General features: G+C 46.0%; 1 protein-coding gene across 2 annotated transcripts; it reads left to right on the forward strand.

The window, feature by feature from the left end:
- Positions 1–1,913: 1,913 nt before the first annotated feature.
- Positions 1,914–25,584, forward strand: RHOV (ras homolog family member V). 2 transcript variants are annotated; one of them, XM_015415329.1, is made up of 3 exons: positions 1,914–2,281; positions 22,298–22,356; positions 24,791–25,584. In XM_015415329.1, exons 1-3 carry the CDS (start codon positions 2,080–2,082, stop codon positions 25,229–25,231), a joined length of 702 nt encoding a protein of 233 aa, XP_015270815.1. In that variant the 5' UTR covers positions 1,914–2,079; the 3' UTR covers positions 25,232–25,584. The 2 variants fall into 2 exon arrangements, with proteins under 2 accessions (XP_015270815.1, XP_015270816.1); XM_015415330.1 differs by lacking the exon at positions 1,914–2,281 and adding an exon at positions 7,262–7,333.
- Positions 25,585–25,867: the final 283 nt, after the last annotated feature.

Genomic DNA, 25,867 nt, shown 5'->3' on the forward strand with positions numbered 1-25,867 from the left:
AGAGCATCACCTGGATGTCACTGGTGTGATGGTATCACTTCCCATGCGATGCCGGTGACAAGGCCTGGGCCTTTCTCTTTTTCCAGGTAAGTCCCCCTCATCCCCCGCTGGGAAGTACAGATGCTGCCTCCCCTACTGAGCTAGCCCAGCCTATTGCCCAGGTGGGAGGAAAGGCCTTGGGAGAAGTCCCTGGTGGTCATAACAGCCAATCCACCCTTTTTGATTGTTATAAATAGGCTTATGGAATATTCACCAAACGGCCCAAAAATGTATGCAAATAGACTGGACTGGCACCATCCCTGGCTTTGTGTCATCTTGAGCACATGAAATTGCCTTATACTTTAGCCTGTATGCATGAATCCTCTGCATGTTGACTGAATGTGCAGATAGCCCCCTCCTATAAATGATCGTTGGCTTTTGTGCACAGCATACAGGCAATCCACGGGGAAGGATTACGTTCACGCTCAGGCACCATGCCCGTGAGAGAGCCAGTGTACACACAGAGGCAGTGACTGGGACCAGGGTGCTCATGCCCACTCTCCCTCTCCAGGTGTTTAATCAATGTGCAGAAGAGTTATGTGGACAAGGCTACTGAGACAGACCATTGATCTTCCAAGGTCATTATTGTCTTCTGTGCCTGGCAGCAGATGTCCAGACTCTCATGTGAAGATGTTTCATATCACCAGCTACCTGATCCTTTTAATTGGAGATGCTGAGATGATCTGGGAACTTCTGCTGAACCATGGCCCTTCTCACCTTCTTTCTCATGGCACCCTACGTCTTCACCCTTTCCATCTCACCTCTGTCTGCTGCTCTGTCTGCATCTTACCTTCGTTCCTTTTCTCTTTCCCCTTATCTTTTCTCCATTTGTAGGCATGTCCCACAAAGATACATATTACATGCAAGTGGGGGGCCTGCAAGGACTTGCCAGCTCCAGGTTGGGAAATACCTGGAAATTTTGGGGGTGGAGCCTGAGGAGGGTGGGGTTTGGGGAAGGGTATAATGCCACAGAGTCCAACTGCCAAATCTCCAGCCACCACCTGGAGGTTGGTGACCCTATGTGGGGCACCTCATTTCCCCCTGTATTCCCTTCTGTGCACTATTTTCTCTTTCCCTTCGCTCACAACTTTAATGCCAGTAGCTCACAAAGTAGAGTTTTTGCTCACAAGACTCCACAGCTTAGAGGGAACATTGCTCACAACCCCTATATTCCCACTTTTCCTTACTGCCTTCTGTCATTACCAACCCACCCACCCACAACCAACCGTTTATCTGCTCCAATCTCCAATTATTATTTATTTACCTAATTTACACCCCACCTTTCTCTACAATGGGGACCAAAACCAGCTTACATCATTCTCTTCACCTCCTTTTTTATCCTCACAACAACCCTGTGAGGTAAATTAGCCTGAGAATTTGTTACTGGCCAAAGGTCACTCAGGGGGCTTCCATGGCAGAGTGGTGATTTGGACCTGATTCCTGCTTAATTTCACTGTGACTGGTCAGTAGCTTCTCCTCCAAAGTGGTCCCCTTCAGTTCGCAAGGCATTGCACAAAAACTTGCATGGTTTGTGTTTGTTGAGCTGTTGTACAAGTCAGAGGGCAAGGCACTTCAGCCCAGCCCCCGCCTTCTCTGTGTCAGTCCTGCAGTATCTTCCCATAAGGCCAAGAAACTTTTAAGAGGACTAGGAGTTTGAGTTTGCTCAAGCACACATAAAAGAGAATCATGTTACAAAGAAAAGAGGTGGAACCATGCAAGTCAGGGTTCCCCCCTCCCCTTCCTTTTAAAGCATTACTGGTCTGGGAAGTTAAATGCAAAGTTAAGTGGGTGGAACTCACGCCCAGGATACAAACCTCCCTGTTGCAGTTCTCGCTCCCTCCTGCTCCAGGATATCTGAAGAGATGCAAGGAAAGAGAAACTGCATCTGGATTGGAGGAACATAGTGGCTGACCCACATTTTGCTCTCCTTTCTTCTTAGTAGCATCCTGAAGGTTGTTGTTTTTTAAAAAGTTTTTGTTTAAATTGACACTTCTTAAAAAGAAGGGCACAAAGTGTGTTCCCTCTCCTGCTCTACAAGCCATGCCTCCACAGGAGCTATTGGATTACTCACCCACTTTGCGAAGAAGAAGATGCAGCACCCCCAGAGGCAGTGGCTCAGAGCTGGGCATCAAATGTGTCCTCATAGGGGATGGGGCTGTGGGCAAAACCAGCCTGATCGTAAGCTACACAACAAATGGATACCCAGACCAGTACCAGCCAACTGCGCTGGACACCTTCTCAGGTAAGTGGAAAAATCTCTTTCTGATGGGTGTGAGGTATTGGGGGGGATACAATCCCCACCACACTTATTATCTGGTATGGGCACAAACTATATGCTCACCACTAATGAAAACAGAGAGGTTTGCCAGGTTTCTCTGCTTTGTTTTATGGTACTTCCCTCATTTTAAAAGTTAAACCCTTATTCCAAAAGATCTCAGTCCTATGGAACAAAGTGTATAACAGGACCCCTGATCCTACACACGTTAACTTAGATATGAGTTCCAGTGATTTTGGTGGGACATTCCAAATTAAGTGTACAAACCTGGGGTTGCTAATATGCTTTTTTCTGTCAAGGCTCCTCTGTTTTTCACTAGTTGCACAGCCCATCGGTGACAGGAAAAGTTTACTTTCTTCCTTTCCAGCAACTGTTAAACGCACAGGAGCACTGCCAGGAAAAAAAGATGGGAAGCCTATATATGACATCTGTTTCAGACAAACACAGTTCTAGAGCTTACTTGGAATTTCAAGCTTCTAGCTGAAACAGAGGGATTGCTCGGACAGACAACCAGCTTTCTGATGCCTGTATCCTGTAACCAACTGGTGGGTGGGTCACCGAGGCTTTGGTGGAAGGGAGATAACACAAGGAAATGGAATAAGAGAAGTCATAACTAGTGAAGCAGAAAGGGCTTTTGGATATCAAAAGCAACATTCATCTTGTGGACTCCTTTGTTTTGTTTTTGTTTTTTAAGGGAAGCCATTTAATCTCTTGTGTGAGTTTATTAAACACAGCATTAAAAGCACTAGCCACTGTGTATGCCTATTTAGTTTCAGTATTGAATAACTGTGATACTGAAGCAGTGCTCACAGGTATGAGAAGTTGTGAAAACAGAGCTCTGTAAAGTACACCATCTAGAAGCTTGATAAGGAGGCTGCAATGAGAAACAGGTGTAGCCTTTTAATTGAAACCTGGATGACAACACTCTCTCTTAGCTAACTGTGCAACACATCTAGTACAGTCCAACTGGTTTTTTAGCTGTTGTTTTTAGCTGTCAGTAAAACTCAAGATCATACTACATTTTAACCACATTTCCAACTAAAGTTCCATAGGAGATAGCTGTGTGATATTGTTAGTCTGAAACTCCAAAAGGAGGTGGGGCCTGATTTATCTGGGGTCTCTCTGGCTAAACACATTGCTGCTGCATGACAGGATTTTAAAGCAGAAATTCAGGAAGGAGTACTTACCCCCCACAAAGGTACACACTTGTTAGGGTTGCCAGCTCTGGGCTGGGAAATTCCTGGAGATTTTTTTTTGGGGGGTGGGATCCTGGGGAAGGTGGTGTTTGGGTAGGTGAAGGACCACAGTGGGGTATAATGCCATAGAGCCTACCTTCCAAAGCAGCCATTTTCTCTAGGGGAACTGATCTCTGTAACCTGGAGACCAGTTGTAATTTTGGGAGAGATCCAGCAACTGACTGGAGACCTTAGGAAGGACTGATCAACAGTCTTGACTAGTTCTTTAATGTGGATGGTGTTAACTCTTTCAACTCTGCTGATTTCCAACTATATTGCTGGACTGCTGCGGATCAATATGATGGTCATTGTGCTATTGTAGTTACATTGGGAAGACCTGGGTTCAAATTCCCACTTGGTCATAAAGGTTGTGTGATGGTGAGCTAATTTTTAACTTTACCCTAAACTACCTCACAGGTTTGTTGTGAGGATAAAATGGAAGAAGAAAAAAAATTCTATGCTGGTTTGAGCTCCATGCAGGAAAGACAGGGGGAATATGGTAGAGGGATTCAGTCTCTGTACTTGTGTGACTGTCTGGGACACATGAATAGGGTTGCTTGGTCATAACCTACCTCTAAGTCCTGCACTGCAAGAATAGTAAGGCTATTAAATAAACAGAATTTTGTCTGGGTTGCTTCCTGGCAAGCCTAAGCTGAATCAGTGCATCAGATAAACTCAAAACATTTGTCTACCTTGACCAGAGACTGATCACCTTTCAGAAATGGTACAGAGCTCATTTTTAAAGACAGTTTGTGTTGACAGATCTCTGTTGTTGTATTGCTGTTAATATTTTAATTAATGTTTCAATCTTGAGGATTATATTAAGTCTCCAAATGAGTTAGAATTCTCTCCTTTTCTTGGTTGGTCACACAATGGATATTGACCCTCCGTACAATCTCCTCCTGCTTTCCAAAGCCTTTCAGTCAAAAGTTCCCACCTCAGAAAGTTTCTGTTAGTCTGGCTGTATGCCTTGCCTTGTAAGGGGAAAAAGGCACAGTTGAGGGACAGGTGTGATATTGCCTGTGAATTGCTCAAGGCAAAGAGATGCACGAGGGGGGGGGGATTTATTGTCCTGCAGTTGCCTATTAGAGGGTGCATTCAGATGGGCAGCCAATCCTGTCATTATGCCATCTTGAATTTTATCCCGATCTTTTTAATCCATCGTAGCACGACCAGACATCCCCCTGGTGAATCGCCTTACCGTGCGCTGCCTCTGTTGTGGATTGTCTAGACAGCGTCCACTGAAGGAGGTTTCTTTAAAAAAACACTTTTTGCGCATGCACATAGGCATCACAGCGCACCCTTGTTGAAGGAAGGGTGCAGTGGGTGTTTTTTTAAAAAACTTTTTGCGCATGCGCATGGGCGTCACAGCGCATCCCTGTTGATCCGCGCATGTGTAGAGATTTTTTAAATGGCGCCCACTCGGGATGGTCTGATGTCAGACCACCCCAATGGGAGGATTGTGTGCTGGTGGAATGATCAGACGGGTGAAAGTCTGCAGTTGTCTTGTAGGTAACTGAAAACCCTAGATTTAAAGTGTTATCTTTTAAGTATGGCTCCAAAGCATGGCAAAACGGGATGCCCACAAAAGAGGGACATTTCCCAGATGTTTGTGTCTGGATATTACCTTTAGATCTGTGAGGCAATCGTGCCTTGAACAGATCGAACGAGCCATCTGATCGGACTCAGAGGTGATACTGAAGGCTTGGGGGAAGTGTGGAGATCTTTGGAATTTATATCGCTCATACTGAAACTTTTGTTCCAAAACCCCACTGTTGTTAGTCTTAAGGTGCTACTGGACTCCTGCTGTCTTCTGCTATTTCAATATGATTACCGTTTTTGAAAAGTTGCAGGCTTATGCCCATTAATTTGGGAGTGAGACCTGCTCAATTTCATGTTGTTCCATCTGATGCAGAACAGGCCAGTCATGAAAATAATCAAGAAACCTATCAACATTGCTTCGGGTGGGCTTTGCCAGCACCTTTTAGATATTCTTTTTAAAAGCCTGTTTTTCTATATTTTGGAAGTACTAGTATGCCATCCTGCAACTCCCATAATTGAATTCTAATTAAGATATTTTGGATGGGGGACAGTTGTGGTGCAGAGTGTGTAACGGTGAAGTATAGTAGCTAAGAGAAAAACCTATGCATCAAGAAAGGGAATGTGAGCTATAAATCAGGAAGTCCTCCTCAGCCTGATTCTCCCCCTTGCTGTGAAGAGGCCTTAGGCAAGCCACTCTTTAGCCTAAGCCTGCTTCCCATAGAGGTCACACTGAGCCTTGTTGGGTTGTTTATTTATTGGACACACTTCAAAATCTGCCTTAGTGCCACGCAGTGGGACCCAAGGATGATAACTAGGTAATCCATGTGAAGCTTCTGGAACACTCTAAAGTGCTATATAAATGCTAATAGCTGTTATTGTTGGAACAGTAAAGAATCAAAAGGAGTTGTCATTAGAGTGTTTCTCCGAAATGGAGAGGAGGGGATGCGGAGAAATTCACATCAGCATGCAAATAACTATTGGCTTCTTTGAATTTTGAGGGAGATGGAAGGTTGGGCTGGTGCCTGCCTGGTGCTAGCCGTGCTGGTGCCAGAAACCCCAGAGGGGGGTAGCTGTGTTATTCTGCTGCAGCAAAAATAAACAGTATCCTTGTGGCACCTTACAGTCTAACAATAAATAAAATCATTTTAGGTGTAATGTGCCACAAGGCTCCTGTTTGTTGTAGTGCCAGCAGTCTAGGTTTTCTTTGAACCTAAAGCTTTGACTTCAGGTGCAGATAGACATGGCATATAGATATAGGATTGCCAACACTGGGTTGGGAAATTCCTGGATATTTGGGGGTGGAGCCTGGAGAGGGCAGAGTCTGGGGTGGGAACTCAACATGGATGCAGTACTGTAGAGTCCACCCTACAAAGCTGCCATTTTCCCTTTGGAAATTGATAACCTGTAGTGTGGAGAACTGTTGTAATTCTAGGGGCTCTCCATGCCCCACCTTATATATGTGGGATATGTGAACAAACTCCCACTTTTTAAAAAGAAATGGTAAGTATCAGGTCTGGGGCAGGGGCTGATCAAGGGTTGCCAACACCAGCTTGGGAAATCCTGGAGATTTGTGGGAGGTGCCGGGGAGGGCAGAGTTTGGGGAGGGGAAGATCTCAGTAAGGCTGTGATGCCACAGAGTCTACCCTCCGAAGCGGCCATTTTCTCCAGGGGAACTGATGTCTATAGCCTGGAGATAGAACATGATTCCAGGAGAACACCAGGCCCCACCTGGAGGTTGGCAACCCTATCATGGTCAGGCTAAGGTGTGCAAGGAGGAGGAGTTATCCCTTCCCCCCATACCAGATGCCCCCCTCCCCATGCTATTACTTGTACTGTAAGAGAAATACACAGGCATTATAAAACTGCTTTATGTTTTCCCCAAGGGGGAAGTGGGATAGAGGTCATGGAAAAGGCACTGGGGGGTGTTAACTAGCACTCACTCCAATGACCTCATCCTCAGCCTGGACCACCAACATCCTCTCACCGTGATCACTATTCACCTGTTTTGAAAAAAAGATCTGTCTGTAGTTCTTGTGTTTTCGCATCTCATTTGGCATTGGTATTAATTTATGTTTGCATATAGGCACAACTAATTGGAAATAATATGAACGGGGGGGGCCCTGACTTTTAAATAAATGTGTTTCAGACCATGCTGACAACCCCCGTTTGTCTTCTATGGGAAAATGAATGGCATTTTCACTAGTGTGAATCTTCATGCAAACTGGCTGAGGCATGGTTAAAGGTGAGGTGATCAACATGTTTTCCAAAAATTTGCACCATGTGATGCTTTGATTATAGTCTAACCGTTTGTCACGACAGGGCCAGTGGGGCAAGGCAGAGAGGGAGAGTTTACAGTCCAGTCCAAGAGTCAAGCCAGAGAGATCAAAAGAGTCCAAGCAAAAGTCCCAATCACACAAAGCCAAACCGTAGTGATAGTCAGAGTCCAAAGAAGCCAGTATCGTAACCAGAAAGCGTAGCCAAGGATCAGGGATCATTTCGTAGAAAAAGAGCTAGGGGAACTCATTAGCATAACTCATTAGCATATGCCACACCCCCTGACATCACCGGAAGTGTGTCATAAGGCCACACCCACTGACATCACCGGAAGTGTGTCATAAGGCCACACACCCCGCCCCCAACTGTCCCGGCCGCCGCTGCCGGCCTTGCAGCTCCACTGCCGGGCCCCATGAGGGGCCCGGCAGTGGACCTGCAAGGCCGGCGGGAGTGCAAGGAAGCCCCACGTAGGCCCTCCCTGGCCCCAGGCAGGCTGGGGTGGGGAGAGGCAGGGAGGAAGCAACTTACCCTCCCTCTTGTCCTGCCTCCTCCTGGCTGAATGAGGGCCGGAAGCGGGGCGGCCGGAAGCAGGGGGCGGGGCTTCGTCATGTGCCCGCCCCGTACCTCACCCGGGGGAACTGCGTTCCCCCGTGTTCCCCCCCGAAATGACCTCTGCCGAGGATCAAGAGCCAGAGGGGTCGTCAAAACGCAGACTGGAGTCAGGAACCGGGAAATCAGTCAGGAGCCAAACAGAGTTAGAGGTGCAGAGCTTCTGGTCCAACGGACAAGTTTGCCAGCACAGTTTGCTAGCAGCCAGCGGTCTGTTCAAATAGCATGCTGGATAGTTATCTCATTATCACGGCTTCGCAAAGTCCTTGATTCTATTAGTAATCTGGGGTTAATGATAGCCAACCACGCAAGCGTGCCTCCTTGCGCCTGGTTGCCAAATCCCAGCGTCTCTGATTCCTCAGCCGCTCAACAGGTGGCGGAGAATCGGGTAGTGTGTTGCTGGGGCCAGGCATTGCCCGATCGGCTTCAGGTGCAAACTGTCCTGGGGTTTGGCGTTCATCCTCCCCGTCACTTAGTAGGTTTGGTGAGGACTCTCGTGCTTCTGATGATGTTAAAAGCACGGAGTCCTCAGTTTCAGAGCTCCCAGGCGCCGGGTCAGGTACAGGCATGACACAGTACCTTCTGATCTTGGATGCTGTGAACAGTGCATTTTTTAAATGCAGTGTGGATTCATTGGGGGGGGGAGTCAAAAGTAACTGTGAGTAAATCTATTCAGAAACAACTTAAAAATTATGAAAGTTATAGGAACGTTTTCAAGTTCCACAGCTCCCAAGATTCCTTGCTAGTAGAGCCAGTGCAGGGTAGTATAGAGTTGTCAGGTGCCCCCTGGCCACCAGCGGGGGATGGAGAGGTAGGATTGCCAGATCTAGGTTGGGAAACTCCCGGAGGTATGGGAATGCAGCCTGGGGAGGACAGAGACCTCAGTGGGGTACAATGCCATACAGCCCACCCTCCAAAGCATCCATTTGCTCCAGGGAAACTGAACTCTGTAGTCTGGAGAGGAGCTGTAATTCCAAGGGATCCTCCCGAGGCCCTGCCTGGAGGCTGGCATCCCTTGGACTAGGATCTTGGAGACTCTGCCCCAGCAGTTTGCTGAGTGACCTTGGGCCAGTCACACACTCTCAGCCCAACCTACCACACATCACTGTTATGAAGAGAGGCGAATGATGTAAACTATTTTGGGTCCCCTTTAGGGAGAAAGGAGGAATATAAATGAAGTAAATAAACAGTAAATAACACTTTGTGATATTTTAGCTGGCTCTAATAAAGGTATTGTCTCACTGTGATGTTTAAGCATTTTCTTACCTCAGAAACAGGCGCAGGATATTTATCATCTTGCAGGGTGTGGTTATTTTGCTACTGGCCAACAGGGGATGGCTAACCTTTGGGAGATCAGGCAAAACCTTACCCTGGTTAGGAACCATTATGAATCTACAGATTGGTTTCCAAGATAGGGCAGCCCTGGCTGAATGAGTCCTTCTGCTCTACACAGGGTGTGTTCAGATGGCCAGCAAATCCCACCATTATGCCAGCTCAAATTTGATCCTGATCTTTTTAATCCATCCTCGCACGACTAGACGTCCCTCAGGGGAGTCGCCTTCCCGCGCGCTGCTTCTGCTGTGGATTGTCTAGACGGCATCCACTGAAGGAGGCACGTGTGGTGGAGTTCTTTTTTTAAAAAAACTTTTTGCTCATGCTCATAGGCGTGATATTGCAGCCTTGTTTATCCGTGCAATCACAGAATCAAGATTTTTTTTAAATGGCGCCCGTTTGGAATGGTCTGATATCAGAACATCCCAAATGGGCGCCATTTTTAATTGCACACTGGAACGATCAGACAGGGAAAAGTCCACGAGTGGCCCATCGGAAACGAAAACTCCAGATTGAAAGTAGTATCTTTTTAGTATGGCTCTGAAGTGCGGCAAAACGGGATGCTCACAGAAGACGGACGTGGCTGTGTCTTAAGGCTGTGTTGATGTCTGGACATTACATTTAAATCCATGAGGCACCCGTGCCTTGCGTGGATCTAAAGAGCCGTCTGAATGGACCAGCAGTCTACTAATGCCTGTTGTTACAGTCATTGCAAGCTCTTTTCTAAAAGGGGTTTGTCTATTTTTAATACCACTCCAAGGACTTGGGCCTCGAAACAAGATATCCTTATCTTTTTCTTCCCTCTCACAACAGCAGCTTGGAAAGTAAGTGACATATTTAAGGCCACCCTTTAAGTTACCATAGCTAAGCAGTGACTATTGAACCTTGATTCCATATCCACACACAGCACTATTAACTGCTCCACAATGGCTCCCCCAAACAGCACACCTTTTAAATAAGTCATAAAAGGCATACCATTAGTTCTGTCTGCCAGGCTCTATAGTAAGAACTTTGTTTCTCTTGAGCAGGGCAAAACCTAACCAGCAAACCAAAATGTGGTAACCTTTAAACTCTAATAGATGATCTCATTCTTAAGGCTGCTTTTTATGATAGCTACACTGTGGTTCAAGAAAGGGTCTTTAAATGGACAGTTGTCTTTGTCTTCTAGATTTTTTGTCTGTGCACATTTTGCACAATTAAATTTTTGTTTCTCTTTTGTTATTCCCTGTCTGCAGAATTTTCCTCAGGGTTGTGCTTTTGTTGAAGAGATATGACATTTTCCCAACACACTTTTAGTGCTGGGAACACACAACAGCCTTTCCACAGACAGTGCCTTTTGTTAGTCTTGGGAATTGCTTGGTATACTGTGTTGGAAAGCACAAATAGCCAGATTTTTGGGGTGGTTGTTGTTGGGGAAGTATCAAAGAATGGGATTTTTCTTCATTGGTGAGTAGGGAATAAAAACTTATATGATCTGGTACAGATACACTAATTCATGCTCTCTGGATCTCATGACTGCCAGGTCACTAACAGGTCACAAGTGACTACTGTGATGGGCTGCACTTTTTAAAAGATTAGAAGTGCTGTACAGACAGCTGAAGGACTGTGAAGGGCTAATTCTTCACAGAAACAGAGAACCTTGAGTGACCGGCTGCTTCAAGCAATATGATTAGTTAGCATAAGCTGAGCAGAGAAAGTCTTGTGAGAGCTGCATGCTGAGGAGAAAGTCAGTTAGATTTCTGCCTTTACTGAGTTGAGTCTGATTTCGGCCTTACCTGAAAGCAATTTAACACAGACGGAGAACTGGGGGAAAGTTGGCAAGGAAATTTGGGATGTAGGTGAAGACTCCCATTCGGGCCAAAGAAAGGGGATAGATCTTCTAGAGAGAGAAGGAAATTCCCTACCCAGTCAAACAGGGAGTTATCTCTGAAGAGGGCAGAGATCCCTGGTCTATTGTTGTTAGAAACTGCCTGTAAAAACCTTAAGAGTCAGTTAAAAACTCAAGACGAGTACTGGTGTGATTGGAGAAGGGGTTTGGGTACTGGAAAGAGTATACTAGCCTTCTGGAAACTAAACGAGTCAGTGAATACTAAAAAAAAAGGCGTACTGGAATGTTTGGAAAACACTAGAACAAAAGCCTCTCAACATAAAGTTTTTAAGTAACTGTAATAGCTTAAGTAACTGTCATTAGCCTGAAATATAAGAACTAAAGTCTATGCATGTAATGGTTTTACCTCAGAGTTATCTATGGCCCCGGTCACACGGCAAAGTTGCTGCGGGAGAGGCACGGAAGGTGGGTGGATTATCCGGGCGATCGCACCCCAACATCTGGGAAGTGGAGCGCACCCGTGGCTTACCGCCGACAATGCGCATTTAAAAACTAGTACTTCCAAGGTACTAGTAAACGTTTGCCATGGGCTGCCTCCAGACGCCTGTGGTGTGATCCAGCTGGCGCGTGGCATTCCCCTCCGGTCCCTTGTTTGCCCGCTGGCGCCCAGGGAAGGACCTGTGCTGTGCCACCGGTGCATCTGATTGTGTAATTGTGGATCAAACTGCGCCGGGGCAATTAGCCACGCCTCTCCCCCCCCCCCGCGATATCCAGCCCGTGTGCCCGGGGCCTCAGAACTTTCAACCCTTGATTTCACCTGACCTTTCCCTCTATGTTGAATAAAATATTTTGTTAATTTTGAATTCCAAAATGTCTCAAGTGCCATTTTCAGTTATTTAAGTTAAAGGGCAATCCCAACCCTTCCCTCAGGATCCTGCGTGAGCCAGTAGTAAAATATCATACTGAGACAGGGTGGGGCAGCCAGAGTTCTTCAGGAAAGAAGAAAACAGACCACTAGGGCTGCTCAGTCAGAAAGGGAAAGAAAAATAGAGGGAAAACCTTGCCTCTGAGGGAGGAAAGTGGACTACGTAGAAGAATGTGAATATTATGGTATTCTGGACAGCAAAGCGATGTGGCTCCTATTGTATAAGCAGAGATCAGAGGTACTGATACATGTCACTGCAAGCTTACTTCTGCATTGGGGTCACTATTATGCGTAACTATTGACCTTCGCCCACCACATGATCCTGTTTAACCTGCTTTTCTGTTACACTGAAACTCTTTGCATCCCTTTGAGGGAGAGGCCAATTGAATGTTTAGATTAGAGAATCCTACAGAATAGTAGCTATGGGGGAGGAAAAAACAAATTCCCTCATACCAATGCACTGTGACTGAATCCTGACTGGGCTGGCCAAAGGCATGCAGATCCCTAAAAACAGGACACCTTGTTTATGCCATCACATCTCTCTCTCAACCCATAATTCATTATTTGACTTGAACCTTGCTCCTCTCTCAACTACTTTCCCTTTCCTCTTTTACTAAATGCCATCCAGGTGAGGAGAGGGAAATAAATGCATGAACCTATTGAGCAAAGAAAAGAATTCTTTCCACTGGATGGATGACAGTATCTATTGAGGCAGTATCAGAAGACACTCCCTGTAAGCAGGCAAATTTCTGCCAGAAGTATATTTATTTACATTTTTATCTCACCCTTCCTCCAAAGAGCTCAGATTGGTATACACCAGTTTTCCTTCCTTAATTTTACCCTCACAACTTCACCCAACTTCCAATGGACTTTAGTGATCATTCGCAAATTTCACCATTTCTCACAGTAAAATCCAGTTGCAAAATGCATTGAAGGTGCATTATTCAGCATGTGTGAAAGTGCCCTTATAAGTGACTGGTCCAAAATCACCCAGCAAGCTTCATGACTAAATGGGGATTTGAATTTATGTCTCTCAGGTTCAACACTGTAACCACTACATCACACTGGATCTCAAATGCCCTTTTTGGTCAACATACAGGCCAGTTGTGGTCATGACACAGGACATGACAACAGAATCTGAAAGGGTGTTATCACATCAGTGAGATCATCTCCTTAATGTGGGTTGACCCTCAGGTTGGCTTCAGGGTCTGTGGACTACTAGCAATCATTCATCAGCAGTAGTCCATCTGGGAAGAGGTCCAGGTGAACCTTAGTGCTGTCCTGCATCTTCAAGACTGAGAGAGGCATGGCTGTCCTGTCTTTTGGCCATGGCCATGGCAACCCAGAAGATATAGTTTATTTCCCAATAAAGCTATCACTTCTAGGTTGCTTAGCTTCCCAGCTGATGATCAGACAATGCTGAGAGGAATCTCCTCTTGCTCTGAGTATGACATCACTGCATGGCGGAGCAACACTTAGAAGCAGGCCTGGTGTTCAGCACAAATTGCACCAGCTGTAATTCACATGCTGGGATATTCTTATACGGAACATAAATTATGTTTCTCTCTGTGCCTGCCAACTATTTTCCATGTAGGGTTGTGAGGTACTTAGAAATAGGACACTAAGAGGGAAATGCCCAGTATCTTGAAGATCAAACCAGAATCTCAGCAACTCTTTTGAACAGGAACAGGTTTCTCTTCTTTCTCTGTGTTTAAGATGTGGTAACAGACTCAACCGTCTCCTAACCACAAAGAAGCCATAGCTTTCACATTTGTTACTGTGGTTGCTGAAGAGGCATTGTGTATGTTTTTTTCTTTTTTATTTCTCATTGCTTCCTTTCTTCCTTATACATTCACATGGATCAAGTGTACTGTACAGAAATAATTAATTCAACTCTTCCTCTAACATAGCGGTGGGCTAACTGTTCATGGCAGGTCCAAAATATTGCAAGATTATTATTTTTTGGCATAACTGGAATTGTACAACTTAACGTTTCTGATAATTGACATTGATAATCCATAAGGTTTCCACGGCCCAGACATTGGTAGTTCCTGGCAGCTGTTCACCTCTATGGAAAGTATCTCCAAGAAGCCCTTTTCATCCCATAATTTTCTCCTCTCCCATTCTGGTTATTTTAGCAGTCCACCCACCTCTGCTATACACCTTAACTACAAGGTTTGGGTTTTTTAAAGAGCGATCATCTTTGGTTCCACACTGAGTCACATTTTGCTATAGAGCCATAGGCTGTAGACTAGGAGTTTTTTTAAATATTTTTTAATTGTGTCCCAATATTGTTATTACATTACAGTTTAGTTCCAAATTTTTTGATACTTCTTTCCCCCTGTTTTATCCTTCCTCCCCTAAGGTGGCCAACATCATGTTATTCAAATTACATTTCAACCACGAGCACATTCTTTCCAACTTTTCCAATATACCCCTGTTGGCTTCCCCTTTATACACCCATTTAAAGTATACCGACCATTTCTTTTTTATCTCCTTCATTTTTGCAGTCCATATCTTATCTTGCTTTAAACATTCCAATATATCCAATTGTATATATTCATATAGATATTCATTCAATTTTTCTAAAGTTCATTTTGAGTTCTCCTTTCAACCATATGCAATCACTGCATGCGCTGCTAATAACATTACTTTGAAAATATCCTGATTTTGTTTCTCAATTCTTTGATTTCCCAATACACCCATAAATAATAAATCTACATCTATATCCGGGTTGACTTTACATAGCGCTGCTATTTTCCCCCGTATCTTTTCCCAGAATTACCAGCACAGTCATGAAAGTATACTCTTCTGCCTGGCTTGCTATGTCGAACTGTCCTGCCTTCCACAGGATAAAACACAAACTTATTTTTGGGAGCAACAGGATAACATACAAACCAACAAATTGTAAATGACTTTATTCTGATTTTTAAACCGCTGTTGCTCAAGAATCAAAATGTCTGGCCTTTTCTGTTGCCACCCTTCATCTCTAGTCAGTTTTGTGAGGAAGACTTTTCCTCACAACTCATAGCTTTGAGTCTGCCCTGGAGCCTCTCTGGCCACTCAAGTTGCAGTGGCAGCATATTGATCCTAATGGCATGCAATGATGACTGCCATTGAATTCTTCCGTTCCTAAAAGATAAATAATCAAGATCCCCTGACAGCGTGCTTAAATTACCATAGGATCTTACATGGTAGCTCAAAATCTATTTATTATAGTTGTTGTTGTTGTTGTTGTTATTATTGTTGTTGTTGTTATTATTTTGCCATCAAGCCGCAGCTGAATTATGGTGACCCAGCAGGGTTTTCAAGGCAAGATATTAACAGAGGTGGTTTGCCATTGCCTGCCTCTGTGTAGTGATCCTGGACTTCCTTGGTGGTCTCCCATCCAAATACTAGGCATGGCTGATCCTGCTTAGCTTCTAAGATCTGATGAGATTGGGCTAGCCTAAGCTATCCAGGTCAAGGCTGAAATTACTCTAAGGTGGGAGAAATAATTTTAAGTTCATTTCTCTTTCTTTCTGTATGCCCTTTTCCTAAAATGCCCTGGTTTTGGATCTTCCCTCAAGACTGTGCTCCTTTTGTTGAGTTTCTTAAAGCACAATATTTTCGACCTGTGAACATTTAATCCCCGCCCTCCAGCCGCCTATGGCACATTCTTGGGTGGAGGGATATGGCTGCACTGAGTCACTGGCACCTGTTGGGTATATTTTTATCATATGTTCAGTGACGAGGCAAATCATCTGCCTATGCCTGCAGAAGGTTATGCATATGTTTTATAGTCATTTTTATTACAGGCCATTCACTCACTGTACTATTCCAGTGCTGTTCTGCTAACTTTCAAGGCTGCCTCTTCTTCCTGCTCTCAGCAGCAATGCCCTGCATTTCAGTAGATCTTTTAAATAGTTTTTTTTTAATTTGCTGAATGATGTGTACTCTCTTTTCTAAATGGGATTGCATCTCTAGATGTATAGTGGGGGAAGGGGAATCACACCAAAACTGAAGGCTAAGCATTTCAACCGCACGCACCATCTATTATTTATTTATTTTTTCGGTTGTTGTTATATGTTGTTGGAAAGCTGGTTTGTTGTTACGAAAAGATATCAGAGATTTGCTGGTATATCACACAGATTGCTGTGAAAGAGTCTGAAGAAACAAGTTTGTTGTTGTTGGGGTAAATCACTGCAAATTCTGAAGCCAGTTGTTTTGGCCCCTTTCACTCATCTGCTAATGACATAAAGCCTGGGAACAGATTAACCCTGCCTCTGTAGAAAATAAAAGAACACATACATACCCTAGCCAAGTAAAGAGCACCGTGGGAATATCTCTGGCTGGTGTTAAGTACCGGCTGTTGTCACCTTTTAGCACAGGATGTCTGCTCTCCTCTATTACACACTCATGCTAATATTGCATTTTGTCAGGATTGATTTATCACCCAGCTTCTCTTCTTGTGCCCTCTATTAGTCGTTCTCTGGTTTCATCCATACTCTGGGAAACTTACTTGCATCTTCAAGCTGCAAGCCCAGACAGGGGGCTTGCCAACTTTCAGGTGGGGCCTGGAGATCTTCCAGAATTACAACTGATTTTCAGACTACAGAGATCAGTTCCCTCTGGAGCAAATAATGGGTGCTCTGGAGGATGCACTCTATGGCATTATACCCTGTTGAAGTCTTTCCCCTCCCCAAACCCTGCTCTCCTCAGGTTGTACCCCAAATCTCCAGGTATTTCCCAACCCAAAATTAGCAACCCAGCCCAGAGACATCCCAAAACAGAAGCCTTAATTTAAAAGTCACTTCAGGTGACTTTCACAACACTACATCCTAAACAGTACATTTGACCTCTTTGGTCAGTCATTTCTCATTTGTGTATTTATGCTTTTATCCTGTTTTTAGATCTTATCCATCCTCTGTCTCCATAGTTTTCAGACCTTCCACCCATTAGAAAACACTTTCCAGCCCACCGCACATGCCTCCTTCAGTGGACGCTATCTAGACAATCCACAATGGAGACAGCGCGCAGTAAGGCGATTCACTAGGGGGATGTCTGGTTGTGCTATGATGGATTAAAAATATCGGGATAAAATTCAAACTGGCATAATGGCGGGATTAGCTGCCCATCTGAACGCACCCACAGTGACTCAAACCAGCTGATACTGTTTGTGCTGCTTTTCAATCAGCTGTCAGTGATAGGAGAACAGCACCAGCTACAGTTGTAGGGTTGCCAAATCCTGAAACCTTACCGGCGGGGGAGGCTCCGTCCTGGTCGGGAGCCGGCTGTGTGCGTGTACGGAAGTGACGTCAGACGGTGCTGACGTTGGGGGCGTGGCCAAGCTCGTCAGGTGGGAAACATATGGTTTCCCTCCCCCCGACGAGCTCAGCCACGCCCCAAACGTCAGCAACGTGGGGTTCCCCCCGGGCCCTGATTCCGCTGGGGCGGAACTCGGGGCTCCGAAGTGGGGGATTCCCCGCCCCCCGGGGTCATTTGGCAACCCTATACAGTTGTAATGCTTCAGTCTGGATGGTAGGTCCGTTTCTGTTGCAGGGACATTGTTCCTTCTTTGTTGTTGGACTATATAAATCATAAATAAGAGAGAAAAAGAAGAGCTTGGATTTATACCCCATCCTTCACTACCCAAAGGAGCCTCAGAGTGGCTTACAATCCCTTTCCCTTCTCCACAACGGACACCTGTGAGGTAGGTGGGGCTGAGAGAGCTCTCTTGAGAGCTGCCCTTGAGAGAACAGCTCTGAAAGAACTTATGACTGACCCAAGGTCACACCAGCAGCTGCCTGTGGAGGAGTGGGGAATCAAACCCAGTTCTCCCAGATTAGAGTCCATGCTCTTAACCACTACACCAAGCTGGCTCTACACTAGGACCATGCTTAGCGGGAACAAACTGTAGGGCCATTTCTGTACAAGGAGGCATACAAACACACATGAGGGTGTAGCTTGGAGAGTCACTACTCCTTTCACACACAATTTACTTTGCTGTTCTCCAGGACGTGAGAAAAATGTTATAATTGTGCTGGGGAGGGGTAAGGCATGGGAAGGGGGCAGGGTTTAACTTCCCTTGTCCATGCGTTATATTTTTGTTCAAAAATAGACCCTATCCATTTTTGCCATGTAAAGGGTCAGACTCATGTATTGATGTGAGGTCCCTCCTGCTCAAAAAATTGGCCATAAATTAAAGTGTCATCAAAAGCCATAACAGACATACCAGAGATAGCAGCAGAGGTCATTTCGGGGGGGAACAGGGGGTACAGGGGGCGGGGCACATGACGAAGCCCCGCCCCCTGCTTCCGGCCGCCCCGCTTCCGGCCCTCATTCAGCCAGGAGGAGGCAGGAGAAGAGGGAGGGTAAGTTGCTTCCTCCCTGCCTCTGCCCACCCCTGCCTGCCTGGGGCCAGGGAGGGCCTTTGCGGGGCTTCCTTGCACTCCCGCCAGCCTTGCAGGTCCACAGCCGGGCCCCTAATGGGGCTTGGCAGTGGAGCTGCAAGGCTGGAGGTGGCGGCCGGGACCGTTGGGGGCGGGGTGTGTGGCCTTATGACACATTTCCGGTGATGTCAGTGGGTGTGGCCTTATGACACACTTCCGGTGATGTAAGGGGGTGTGGCATATGCTAATGAGTTATGCTAATGAGTTCCCCTAGCTCTTTTTCTACGAAATGACCCCTGGATAGCAGAATAACTCTAGCAAATGGAGCCACAGCCCTCCCCAAGCTGGTTATAGAGTACTTTGACTGGTAGTTTGTGCAGTGGTGGAAAGTGCCATCAAGTCGTAGATGACTTACAGTGACCCCATGGGGTTTTCAAGGCAAGAGACTAAGAAGTGGTTTGCCACTGCCTATCTCTGTGTAGTGACCCTGGACCTTCTTGGTGGTCTTCCATCCAACTGCTAAACAGGGTTGACCCTGCTTTCCACCACCACCATGACTGGCAGAAGTGCTGTGCACAGAAAGACATAACTGAAGAGTCCTGTTAAGTAGCACAATTGTGTGACCCTTTTGATTGGAACATACCACCACCAGTTATGCAGCTGTTGAATCTACCTCTGGTATCTCCTGCTGCTCTCAGCCCAGGGAACAGTGGAAAACAGATATCTGAATAACCATCAGTCCTGAAGATTTCAGAATATTACTGTCCTTTAAAAAAAAATTAGATTAAATTAACTATTCTAAAAATAGGGCATTTTCAATTTATTTTTATTACTTGATATTCAAATGCACATTCTTAATCTAGACAGGACTTGAGCAGAGAAGAAGAGAAAACACTGGTGGGGTTTAAGAGGATTTTAAATCATGAAATGCTCCTAACTATCAGTAACTCAAGTTTCTGTCCTTAGTGCCACTAGTGGAATAAAATGTCCTGATTTTAACTCCTGTAAGCAAACTAGCTAACAAAGGAGAGACAATTGCACTGCATATGAGGCTGCTGGGTTGGTTTTTGCCATGACAGATGTTCCTTGCAATTACGGAGCTGTGTTGTGGCAAACATTACACAAATAACTCACCACCAGTACAGTTTCACTGTTGACAGTAAACAACTAAATATTTAGGTCAGCGATTCTATCACTTCATTTGTGTAGTGGCAAGGGGAAGGGCAGGCCAGAGAGTAGCTGAACAAGCCTAAAAGGCCAGAAGGTCTGTGAAACAACTGCAGTTCTTTTTTCTATATCTATATAGAACAGGTAGTTCTACAGCAGAAACAGTATTAGGCATACACATTACAACCCATAATGGCTGCCACAGGAGATGCAGCGGAATGAAATGCCTTCCTCCTCACACCTCTTGAGAATCCTAGAATCCCAGAGTTGGAAGGGGCCATACAGGCCATCTAGTCCATCCCCCTGCTCAATGCAGGATCAGCCTAGAGCCTCCCTGACACGTGTTTGTCCAGCCACTGCTTAAAGACTGCCGGTGAGGGGGAGCTCTCCACCTCCCGAGGTGGCTGATTCCACTGTTGCACAACTCTTACTGTAAAAAAGGTTTTCCTAATATCCAGGGGGGACCTTCCTGCACTTAATTTAAACCCATTATTGGCCCCGGTCACACAGGCCGGATATCGTGGGGGGGAGGCGTGGCTAATTGCCCCGGCGCAGTTTGATGCGCAATTACGCAATCAGATGCACCGGCGGCACACCACAGGTCCTTCCATCGGCGCCGGCGGGTAAACGAGGGACCAGAGGGGAATGCCGCGCGCCAGCGCGATCACACCATGGGCGTCTGGAGGCAGCCCGTGGCAAACGTTTACTAGTACCTTGAAGGTACTAGTTTTTTAAGGCACATTGTCGGCAGTAAGCCACGGGTGCACTCCACTTCCCAGATGTTGGGGTGTGATCGCGCCCGGATAATCTGCCCACCATCCGTGCCTCTCCCACGGCAACTTTGCCGTGTGACCGGGGCCATTGTGAGTCCTATCCTCTTCTGCCAACAGGAACAGCTCCCTGCCCTCTTCTAAGTGATAGCCCTTTAAGTACTTATGTCCCCCCTCAACCTCCTTTTCTCCAGACTAAACATTCCCAAGTCCCTCAGCCTTTCCTCATAGGGCTTGGTCTCCAGGCCCCCGATCAACCTCGTTGTTCTTCTCTGCACCCGCTCCATTCTGTCCACATCCTTTTTGAAGTGAGGCCTCCAGAAATGCACACAATATTCCAGGTGCGGCCTGACCAATGCAGTCTACAATGGGACTGTGGCATCTTGTGATTTGGATGTTATGCCTCTGTTAATACACCCCCAAGATTGCATTAGCCTTTTTTGTCGCTGCATCACAGAAGAAGGAAAGGCTGAGGGGGAAAGTGAATGACAAACTGATTAAGGAAAGCCCAGGTGCTTACCAGTACTCCTGATCTCCAGTGGAAAAGCCTTTCATATGGATGAGGGAAGCCAATAATAAGCCCTGCCTTTCAATGGCCTCTCCCACTTTCTGAAAACCTTGACAGGTGCAAAGGGAAGTACTGGCAGGCACCACGAACCATGCTGGGGAACCCTCTAGATTTTTAAGCAAAGGAACTTCTTGTATGCAATTGTCTCACTTTCTTCCTCTTGCGCCTTTCTTCTTTCTCTTCACATGACTTACTATTTTAGATTAAAAGTTTGTGGGCAGAGCCTGATTCTGTGATTTTTGACCTTTGTACTGTCCCTAGGCAAGTTAGATGCCTTGTAAATAATAACTGTATGTGTGTACATGTGCAAACACAGTTAACCCGGACGTTATCACTCAAGTTAGGGACTATGTTTTCCTTCATTTATACTCTGCCTTTCTCCCTAATGGGGGCCCCAAGGCTCTTTTGTTCTCCTTTCCTATAGTTTATCCTTATAACAACCTTGTGAATAAGGTTGCCAACCCCCAGGTGAGGCCTGGAGATCTCCCAGTATTATAGTTGATCTCCAGACTACAGAAATCAGTTCCGCTGGAGAAAAATGGCTGCTTGGGAGTATGGATTCTGTGGCACTAAATCCTGCTGAGTACCCTCCCCTCCACAAACCCCATCCTTCCCAGGCTCAGCCTCCACCCCCCAAATCTCCTCGTATTTCCCAACCTATAGCTGGCTACCCTACCTGTGACGTAGGTTAGACTGAGTGTGTGACTGGTTCGAAGTCACGCAGTGAGCTTCTATGGCAGACTAGGGATTTGAGCCTCAGTCATACAGATCCTAGTGCATCAGACTTTCTCTACAAATCTAAATGTTTGGAGGATATAATATTTCTATTATGTTCTTGCTAGGGTACAGTTTAACCAAACCTGAGCTTCCTGTGCTGTCCATTCAGCAATTTAGCACAGCTGGGAAGTGGGTACAATGAAGGTGCAAGTGGATGTTTTCTGCGTAGTAGAGGGATATATATGACTGCATGGCCTGTAGTGGCCCCCAGTTGTTCGTGAAGTGGATGAGTGGACAGACAGGTTAAGGCTGAAGTCATTGGCACATGTGGACTGTGAGAGTCTGGCCCTGCTGGTGGACCTCCTGATGACACCTGGGCTTTGGCCACTGTGTGACACAGAGTGTTGCACTGGATGGGCCATTGGCCTAATCCAACATGGCTTCTCTTATGCACTTATGGATGTACTATCTATTCACAACAGATGTGCTATCTATTCACAATCTATTCCCTTCCCAGATGTGTTAATTTGTGTTCCTTAATGCATCTTCCAAAATTTCCAGTTCTGGCTAGGAAAGGAGACACTTATGAATGTAGATGGAGTGTATCAGTAAGCACTTATCGTCTTTCTCCCTCTCTGTTTGCAGTTCAGGTCCTGGTGGATGGTGCACCAGTTCGTATCCAGCTATGGGACACTGCAGGACAGGTGAGGCTCATATGCCAAAGCAGGTTTTATTGAGATGAGTTGCCAATAGTGATGTCAGAAAGAATGATGAGAATCTGGAAATAATATGAGTGAAATGGCAACAGTGATATTACTTATCCTCATAAAATCTCCCTTATATATAAAAGCCGAATGGTCGTGGCACTTCTCTAGAACATTCCACATGCTCCGGAATTGGTTGGCGCCCTGGTGTGTCACTCAGAATCTGTCCCTATCCACTGGCTGCATTGCTTGAGTCTCGCCTCCAACATTATAAACAGTTTGCTGTTCCTCTCCCCCCCATAGCCAGTCAGAACACAGAGGTTATTTGCATATGCAGCCTCATTGGCCTTTGCCTCGGAACACAGAGGTCATTTGCATATGCGACTTGATTGGCTTTTGCCTCTAACATTCTAAACAGTTTGCTGTTCTGAGGTAAAATGTGTCCAATCTCCAAGTGAGGGCTGGAGATCCCTCAGAATTACAACTGCTTTCCAGATGGCAGAGATCAGTTCCCCTGGAGAAAATGGTGGGCTCTGTATCCTTATATGCTGCTGAGGTGGCCCCCGTATGACAGCCAATGCGACGTAGCAGTCAGGGCTTCAGAGCACGGGAGAGGCTGCAGGTGTGTGGGGGGTGGAAAGCTGGAGAGTGAGGGTGAACTAAAGGTAGGTTGATGATTGGCTGGGAAGTAGATAGGGTTGCCAACTCCAGGTGGGAAATTCCTGGAGATGTGAGGGATAAAGCCTGGAGAGGGTGAGGTTTCAGGAGGCGTGGGACCTCGGACAGGTACAAAGCCATAGACTCCACCCTCCAAACCAAACATTCCCTTTTGGGGAACCATCGTTGCCAATCCCCAGGTAAGGGATGGAGATCACTCAAAATTATAACTGTTCTTTAGGTAGCAGAGATCAGTTCCCCTGGAGAAAATGGTGGACTCAGTGTCATTATACCCTGCTGAGGTCACCACAGCACATTGACACTGAGTGTCCAAGGCCGGGGCACCCATCCAGAGCCTCTTTCTAGAGGTCGTTGTATTTATTTACCCAACGGGCCTTTTTCCTAGTTAAATAATAAATAGCTTTTCAATAGCTTATTTCAAGCACCAAATGAGTTTCAAAAGCCTCATCTTGATAATTATTAAACAGGCCCAGGGCTTTTTTTGTCCAGGTGCCCCAAGGCTGCGGGGAGCACAGGCAAGCCGGCCCTTGGAGGGGAGGGGAAGCAGTTTAAACTGCCTTCCCTTGGCTTGCCCAGGCACCCCGCAGCCACAGGGAGCCCTGGCAAGCTAGTCCTTGGACAGGCCAGGGAAGGCACAGGGAGGCATTTAAATGCCTCCCTGATCCTTCCAGCCCCCCCCCCGGCCCACCCGTCCTCGGAGTTGCCGGGGGGTCACTCTCCAGGCCTTCCCTCTGTAGCCATGCACACAGAGGTTTTGGCTGTAGTGGGCATGGCCAACTCTGAAGCCAGCCGGAACTCTGTTCCGGTGTGTTCCTGCCCAAATATAGCCCTGAACAGGCCTATACAGTAGACTAATCAAATTATCCCCATATTGCGGGCAGGGAATGCTGAGCTTCAGTGGAGAGTGGCCTGTCTAAGGCCACCCTGGTGAGGTATTGTCTGAGGAAACATTTGACTGAAGCATACTTTAGAGGCAGGGTTCTCAAAATGTGAGGTGAGTTTGTTTGTACATATTAGCAAAGAGTTACATGAATTTAGGAAAGAGGTCCTTCAAACACTGGTGGGGAACAACCATTTTTGTGTTTTTACTGAGATCTCTCCTTTAGTGGACCTAAACGTCTGTCATTCTCTCTCCTTTTTTCTGTTGGCCTAACTGGTAACTGAGCCTGTAACTGGTATGAGAGTGTACTGGGGTGAGGTGTTTCCTCTAAGAACAGACAACACTTGTGACACTTTGGTCAAGATTAGGGGAACCACTTTTTTTTTCTGAGAAGAAGCTGCATTTTCATATGACTCACTGGCTGGCCTTTGTGTCAGTCAAAAAGGCACATATTCACAGAACTTATGTTAGAGTAAAAAAAAGAAGTGTGAAGCCTTAAAGCACCAAATTGATTTTTAGTTAGATAATCACACCAGGCAAGGGGGGATCCATTCCAAATGGGCTTAATTTGCAGGTTAGCCTGTGCTTCAGTCATTTTTCACTCTGAAGCCAGCTTCATGTGCCAGAGTAAAGGCAAATAGATCTCCAGAAAACAGTGCCACACCCACTCTCAGTTTGTGCATACATCAGTCTCCAGGCTTAGTTACCCTTGGGGAAACTCAAATGTTTGATTATTAGCTGGGGGGGATTTGCTGTGACAAAGGCTAAGAATTCCTGAGCTTTGTGGAAGGGACAAGGTCACTCTGTGCTAGCTATCATTATTCCTGAAGGCGCTCTATACAAACTGATCTTCGTACTTCTGTTTTTCCTCTGCAGGAAGATTTTGATTGCCTACGTGCTCTCTGTTACCCTGACACTGACGTCTTCTTGGTCTGCTTCAGTGTTGTGAACCCCACGTCTTTCCAAAACATTACAGAGAAATGGATCCCTGAGATAAGAACTCACAAACCTCAGACCCCAGTGGTGCTAGTGGGGACACAGGCTGATCTGCGGGACGACGTCAATGTGCTGATCAGTCTGGACCGCTACCGGGTAAAGCCTGTGCCTAGAACTCAGGCTGAAGGACTGGCTGAGAAAATCCGGGCTCAGACATACGTGGAGTGCTCCGCTCTGACTCAAAAGAACCTGAAGGAGGTTTTTGACACGGCCATTGTAAGCGCAGTGGAGCACAAAGCCCAGCAAGAAAAGAAAATGACAGCCAAGGGAATAAAAACTCTTTCCAAATGTCGCTGGAAGAAATTTTTCTGCTTTGTCTGAAGCTGGCTTGGTAATGCACAGGCTTAAAAGCCAGTGCTGGACCTTGTAACCTTCTCTCCCAGAGAGTGAAGTGACTCACTAATGGCTCCAGATGAGGAGTATGATAAGCCAACATGACCCAGAGCCCCAGATCTTTCTGGGTTATGGTAGAACTTGCCTGTGGGGCAGCAGGTGGACTTGTGTTGCACCAGGATATCCTGTGGTCCAGGTGACCTTTAAGCAGCTGGAATGCCGCATTTGTTGTTCATGAATGACCAGGCTTGTACTGTTAAAAAACTAGGCAGCGTAGGCAGTTTCTAGAACCTCCGAAAGAATGTTATGATTAATCTCTGATGTAAAATTTGAGTTATAATCTTGAGAGTTTTGTTCTTAAGAATGGAGGGATTTACCTAGGAGATCACACTGAAAAATATCAACTGAAATGGAATGAGCTTTCAAACATAGCGTTGGGTGTTTTGTGCAAAGGGATATCAGTTGTATGGCTCAACCTTAGATGGATAAAACATGTCCTGATGAAATTGGGTCCAAAAAACAAGCTGGTTTTCAGTCTTTAGGGTTCAAAAATATGTGTAGGGCTGAAGCATCATTTGACTCTTGTGGGACGACTTTTTGGAGTGGTCCCATAGATAAGTGGAA

This window comes from Gekko japonicus, unplaced genomic scaffold (genome assembly GCF_001447785.1).
Source record: "Gekko japonicus isolate JY-2015 unplaced genomic scaffold, Gekko_japonicus_V1.1 scaffold631, whole genome shotgun sequence".
NCBI classification, from domain to species: domain Eukaryota; kingdom Metazoa; phylum Chordata; class Lepidosauria; order Squamata; family Gekkonidae; genus Gekko; species Gekko japonicus.

What these genes read in the sequence shown, in the direction of transcription:
- RHOV (XM_015415329.1), top strand. Translation starts at nt 2,080, where the DNA reads ATGCCTCCACAGGAGCTATTGGATTACTCACCCACTTTGCGAAGAAGA. An exon ending in TGCGCTGGACACCTTCTCAG is followed by an intron (nt 2,282 to 22,297) that starts GTAAGTGGAAAA and finishes CTCTGTTTGCAG; the next exon opens with TTCAGGTCCTGGTGGATGGT. An exon ending in TATGGGACACTGCAGGACAG is followed by an intron (nt 22,357 to 24,790) that starts GTGAGGCTCATA and finishes TTTCCTCTGCAG; the next exon opens with GAAGATTTTGATTGCCTACG.